The sequence below is a fragment of the Babylonia areolata genome, chromosome 16 (genome assembly GCF_041734735.1).
Source record: "Babylonia areolata isolate BAREFJ2019XMU chromosome 16, ASM4173473v1, whole genome shotgun sequence".
NCBI lineage: Eukaryota > Metazoa > Mollusca > Gastropoda > Neogastropoda > Buccinidae > Babylonia > Babylonia areolata.
Window position 1 is genome coordinate 26,460,385 of NC_134891.1, and position 6,678 is coordinate 26,467,062.

Sequence of the window (6,678 nt, forward strand, 5' to 3'; positions counted from 1 at the left end):
CACACACACACACACACACACACACACACACACACCACCGACCTCTCCTCGGCTGGCCCTCCTCAAAAGCCCAGTCCCCGAGAAAGGGCGGCCAGGCATAGCGATCACACACACACACACACACACAAACACACACACACACACAACACACACACACACACACACACACACGACACACACACACACACACACACACACACACACCACCGACCTCTCCTCGGCTGGCCCTCCTCAAAAGCCCAGTCTCCGAGAAAGGGTGGCCAGGCATAGCGATCACACACACACACACACACACACACACACACACACACACACACACACACACACACACACACACACGACACACACACACACCACCGACCTCTCCTCGGCTGGCCCTCCTCAAAAGCCCAGTCCCCGAGAAAGGGCGGCCAGGCATAGTGATCACACACACACACACACACACACAACCACACACACACACACACACACACACAGACACACACACACACCACCGACCTCTCCTCGGCTGGCCCTCCTCAAAAGCCCAGTCCCCGAGAAAGGGCGGCCAGGCATAGCGATCACACACACACACACACACACACACACACACACACACACACACACACACACACCACCGACCTCTCCTCGGCTGGCCCTCCTCAAAAGCCCAGTCCCCGAGAAAGGGCGGCCAGGCATAGCGATCAGAGAGCGTCAGACTGCTGTAGAAATGGGCCAGGGGTGACGGCGGGCACCTGGCTGCCTCCTCCGCCGCCCGCTCCTCCTCCTCCACCCTCTCCTCGATCGGCGGGAAGGAGCTGGGGGAGGGGGCTCGCGAGGATGGGGAGTGGGAGGGGGAGGGGGAGGAGCCCGTGGAACTCATGGCGTGGTGTGGAGTGGCCTCCCTTTTTTTTCCTCCTCCTCCTCCTCCTCTTCTTCTTCTTCTTCTCCTTCTTCTGTCTGGAACCGGACCTGGGGAAGGAAGAAGATGGAGGAGGAGGAGGAAAGGAAGTGGGTGATGGGTGGATGGAGGGAGGGAGGGGGGGAGGGAGAGAGGGAGGGATGGAGGGATGGATGGAGGGATGGATGAATGGATCGGTGGAGGGAGGGAGGGAGGGATGGATGGAGGGAGGGAGGGATGGAGGGATGAATGGAGGGAGGGAGGGAGGTAGGGGTGGATGGAGGGATAAAGGGATGGATGGATGGATGGGTGATGAGGCGATGGAGAGGGAAGAGGTGAGAGGAGCTGGTAAGGGGGAGAGATGGATGTTGGTGAGAGAGAGAGAGAGAGAGAGAGAGAGAGAGAGAGAGAGAGAGAGAGAGAGAGAGAGAGATCGTTCGTTTATTCATTTATAGTCTGTTCATCTGAGATGATGATATCAGACTGAAAATAAATGACATTATTATTATTATTATTATTATTATTATTTGTATTAGTGTTATTATGTCTATCATTGTGATGATTATTATTATTATTAATTAGAAATCATCATTTGTGAAAACCAATGGCAGCGGAAGAGAGAGAGAGAGAGAGAGAGAGAGAGAGAGAGAGACAGACAGACAGACAGACAGACAGACAGACAGACAGACAGACAGACAGAAAAAAACCACCCCCAAACAAACAGACAAAACAAGACAAATTCTTTATCAACGAGGGTATAATCATTAGTTTTATCTTATCGTACTTTTTTTTCTTTTGACATCAAGCCACCAAGGGCAGAAGAGAAGAATACATTTAACCCCCCCTCCCCCCCGCCCCCCTCGCCCCCACCACTCAAGGTCTAGTGGAGGGGGAGAAAATGCTGGCAATAGTGGGATTTTAAGCCGTTGAATACAGAAAATTGCACGACTCTGCATCGATCTCGAGAGAAACAAAATCCTGTAACAAGGTCTGGAAGCTCCTATGAGAAAAACGTGTTTCCTGGTTTTAAATGCGTTCAATTACGGAAAATTTCACATACTGTATATTCATATCATCAAGAAAAGATGTGTATCATTGACAAAAAGACTGGCTCTGAACACGTAATGTTTAATTAATAATTTGCGTGTCTGTGCGAATGGGTTTTTTTTGGGTTTTCTTTTTGTTCTTTTGATACTAGTCTTTTTGTTTGTTGGGTATGTGTGAATGAAAGAAGTTTGTATGTATGTAACATATTTGAGAGAGGAAAAAAGAGTAGCTGTGACTGCTCCAGTGAGAGAGGAAAGAAGGGTAACTCTGACTGCTCCAGTGAGAGAGGAAAGAAGAGTAACTCTGACTGCTCCAGTGAGAGAGGAAAGAAGGGTAACTCTGACTGCTCCAGTGAGAGAGGAAAGAAGAGTAACTCTGCTCCAGTGAGAGAGGAAAGAAGGGTAACTCTGACTGCTCCAGTGAGAGAGGGAAGAAGGGTAACTCTGACGAAGAGGGAGACGTTCGTTCAACTGTCATTTTTCTGCCACATCCCAGACTTATTGATAGGCTTACATCCCCTAAAAAAAATTTTTTTTAAAGAAAAGAAAAGATTCAAAAAAGAAAAAAAAATTAAAAGGTCAGTGTTGTTTAGCATGGAGCAAACTGGGAGTGTGAGGACAGTTTCAGTTTCAGTTTCAGTAGCTCAAGGAGGCGTCACTGCGTTCGGACAAATCCATACACGCTACACCACATCTGCCAAGCAGATGCCAGACCAGCAGCGTAACCCAACGCGCTTTGTCAGGCCTTACTGACTTACTGTGTATGTGCGTGCAGGTTCGACTGTTTATGTGTATGTATGTGTCCGTGTTGAATGCCGTGAGTTGGTTGTGCAATATGCGTCCACACTGTTCCTGTTCTCGCGCCTAGTATTCAGTACACTGTTGTGAGTCCCCACAACATCAGCACGTTGGTTCAGTATTTCGATCGTGTGTCTGTTTTGACCGGATTATTGAGATGGGTACGCGCGCGCATGTGTGTGTGTGTGTGTGTGTGTGTGTGTGTGTGTGTGTGTGTGTGTGTGTGTGTGTGTGACAGACAGAGACAGAGATGGAGACAGAGACTAAGCCGTACAGACGCGGGAGAAAGACAATGGCAGACCGTAGTACAAAGCGAATCCTGTACCCGACCCCCCACCCCCACCCTCCTAAACAGAGAGGAAAGGCGGGGGGAGAGGGAAGGGGGAAGGGCAGGGGGGGGGGGGGGTAGGCATGGAATGACAGAAGATTGTTTATCTGCCCATGGGTGGGGGTCTCCATTCCTCTCTTCTTCCTCGTTCGTTAATTAATTAACGCAGCGAGGGTTCCCTGGCCGAGGCCAACATGTTAATGGCGCACACTTTTCTGGCGAGCTGTATGACTATTAATTTACTGTGGGCTAGAGTTTCCTCGCCAATTTGTTCATTATGATGCCATGCAGCTTTTTTAAGACTCCGCCTGATCTTTGCATAAACCCATCACGTTGATCAGGACTTATGGAAACCGTATCATCAGGTTATGGAAACAAGAACATGCCCAGCATACACCCCCACACCCCTCCCACCGAAGACGGAGTATGGCTGCCCACATGACGAGGTAAAAACGGTCATACACGTAAAAGCCCACTCGTGTACATATGAGTGAACGCGGGAGTTGCAGACCACGAACAAAGAAGAAGAAGAAGAAGAAGATAAGGCAATGAGAAGAGGTTCTTCTTCTTCTTTACGTTACACGACCAACATCGACTTGCTGATGACTCTGTCGTGGTTCATGCGTGCTGGGTATTTTCGTGTCTCCATAACCCACCGAACACTGACATGGGTTACAGGATCTTTAACGTGCGTATTTGATCTTCTGCGTGCGTTTTCACACGAAGGGGGTTCAGGCACTAGCAGGTCTGCACATATGTTGTCCTGGGAGATCGGAAAAATCTCCACCCTTTACCCACCAGGCGCCGTTACCGTGATTCGAACCCCGGACCCTCAGATTGAAAGCCCAACGCTTAAACCACTCGGCTATTGCGCCCGTTGATGGATCCTCACGTTTTCTACTGATGTCACTTTGTTCAGCACACTGTGACTCCTGTCTTCGCGGTGCTGTACATTCATGTCAGAAAGAAGAAAGCAGACCGATGCTGTGGAGATGTGGTTAGCGTCACGGACTGACGACTGGGAGAGCGCAAGTTCGAACCTCACTGTGATCTTCCAGCCTGTGGTCACCTCTATGAGTGTGTTTGGCCCTGGTGGAAGACGGGAACGACACCTGCCATCCGCTTCACGGACGAGCGCAACAGCTGAGTGGTTTAATTAAAACGTTGGACTCGACTTTCAATGTGAGGGTCCCGGGTTCAAATCCCGGTCACGACGGGCGCAATAGCCGAGTGGTTAAAGCGTTGGACTTTCAATCTGAGGGTCCCGGGTTCGAATCACGGTGACGGCGCCTGGTGGGTAAAGGGTGAAGATTTTTTCGATCTCCCAGGTCAACATATGTGCAGACCTGCCAGTGCCTGAACCCCCTTCGTGTGTAAACGCATGCAGAAGATCAAATACGCACGTTAAAGATCCTGTAATCCATGTCAGGGTTCGGTGGGTTATGGAAACAAGAACATACCCAGCATGCACACCCCCGAAAGCGGAGTATGGCTTCCTACATGGCGGAAAGAAACGGTCATACACGTAAAAACCCACTCGTGTACATGCGAGTGAACGTGGGAGCTGCAGCCCACGAACAAAGAAGAAGAAGAAGAAGAATCCCGGTCACGGCACGTGGTGGGTGAAGGGTGGAGATCATTCCAATCTCCCAGATCAACACATGTGCAGACCTGCTTGTACCTGAGCCCAGATAAAATAAGCACGTTAAGGATCCCGTAATCCATGTCAACGTTCGGTCCGGGGTTATTGAAACAAGAACATACCCAGCATGTACAGCCCCATCCACCCCGGAAAACAGAGTATGGCTGCCTACATGGCGGCGGGGGGTAAAAAACGGTCATACACATAAACGCCCACTCGTGTGTACGAGTGCACGTGGGAGTCGCAGCCCACGAGCGAAGAAGATTCACTTCATGGACGTATCTCTCAGTGTGACGCTCCAGCTCCCTGACCTACACTGACTGCAGGTGTCCGCGTGTGTCGAGCCTGGCTGACAATGGGCTATAGTGTGAAAGGAAGGACAGTGTACAGCCCTGTCCTGCAGCCTCAAACCTCACGGATCCAGTAGCAACAGCTGCAGCATCTCATCCTCATTCACCATCAGATGTGAACAAAATTGTTCCAAAATCTACGACGGGCGCAATAGCCGAGTGGTTAAAGCGTTGGACTGTCAATCTGAGGGTCCCGGGTTCGAATCACGGTGACGGCGCCTGGTGGGTAAAGGGTGGAGATTTTTATGATCTCCCAGGTCAACATATGTGCAGACCTGCTAGTGCCTGAACCCCCTTCGTGTGTATACGCAAGCAGAAGATCAAATACGCACGTTAAAGATCCTGTAATCCATGTCAGCGTTCGGTGGGTTTTGGAAACAAGAACATACCCAGCATGCACACCTCTGAAAACGGAGTATGGCTGCCTACATGGCGGGGTAAAAACGGTCATACACGTAAAAGCCCACTCGTGTGCATACGAGTGAACGCAGAAGAAGAAGTTCCAAAATCTAATCACGTGGCCTTTGAAGCCTAGCTGTCATGGTGACCCGAGTTTTGATTTGCCATCTACCTCCATGCTTATGCTTGGTTTCAATGTGTCCACTGTCGTTGGAGGGGCGTGGTTGTGGTGGACACTCACTCAGTCTGGCTGCAAAACTAAGTAATTATTGTCGTCAGTAGGTACGTGCATTAGTATGTAGTATCCTGCGTATGTTCAATCATAAGAGACACGACCGAACGCCAGTAAAGTGACTATGGTATCCTGTGCATGTTATAATAATAATAATAGTAATAATAATAAGTTTATCTATATAGCGTCTAATCAATTAATTTTGCTCTAAGCGCTTTATAATCATAATAGTTCCAAATAATAATTAAAAAAAAATATATAATAGTTCCAAATAATAATAAAAATATATATATAATCCCCGCAGGTTGATCCAACGAACAGACAAACATGACAATCCAAAACAAGACACCGCTTCAACGGTAATAACAACAACAATAATAATCCAGTCCACACAGCACCCCTCATGCAAAGCATGTTCAACTGCACTGCGCAGTGTTAAACCCGATGAGCAAAAAATACATTTAAAACATACATTCTGATTCAGATCAGACACTACCTACCCCCAATTAGGTAACTCTGATGCAGTGCTGGGTCTGCTTTGGTGTGTGGCTTCATGGCGACATAACTTTGACAGTTCTATATGGATTGTTGGCACTAGGACTGCGGCTGATGAGTCTAAGTGTGCGTAGGAGATTCAGAATGGTATACAGGTAATGGCATTCACAGGTAATGGCATTTACATGTAATGGCATTCAAACGGATATCCCCTCTTCAGCATCTCCCGTAAAAATATCGTAATGAAATTGATTTTTCTTTTTTTCTTTTTTTTCTTTTTTTTTTTTGTGTATGTGTGTTTTGTTTTGTTTTGTTCGTTCGTGGACTGCGACTCCCACGTACACTCGTATACACCAGTGGGCTTTAACCCCACCATGAAATACTTCTTTTTCGGTGAAGGGGGTGTTACTGGGGGTTCACATGTCGGGTATGTTCTTGTTTCCATAACCCACCGAACGCTGATATGGATTATGGGATCTTTAACAAGCGTAAATGATCTTTTGCATGC

At 48.4% G+C, this 6,678-nt stretch overlaps 1 protein-coding gene across 1 annotated transcript in view; it reads right to left on the reverse strand.

Moving 5' to 3' along the window:
* The window catches only part of LOC143291026 (uncharacterized), a 3,072-nt gene extending 2,190 nt beyond the window's left edge, over nucleotides 1-882 (reverse strand). The window contains exon 1 of the mRNA XM_076600612.1: nucleotides 622-882. Coding sequence (XP_076456727.1) covers nucleotides 622-862 — 241 coding nt within the window. The 5' untranslated portion in view covers nucleotides 863-882. The remainder of the gene's footprint in view (nucleotides 1-621) is intronic.
* Between the last annotated feature and the right edge of the window lie 5,796 nt (nucleotides 883-6,678).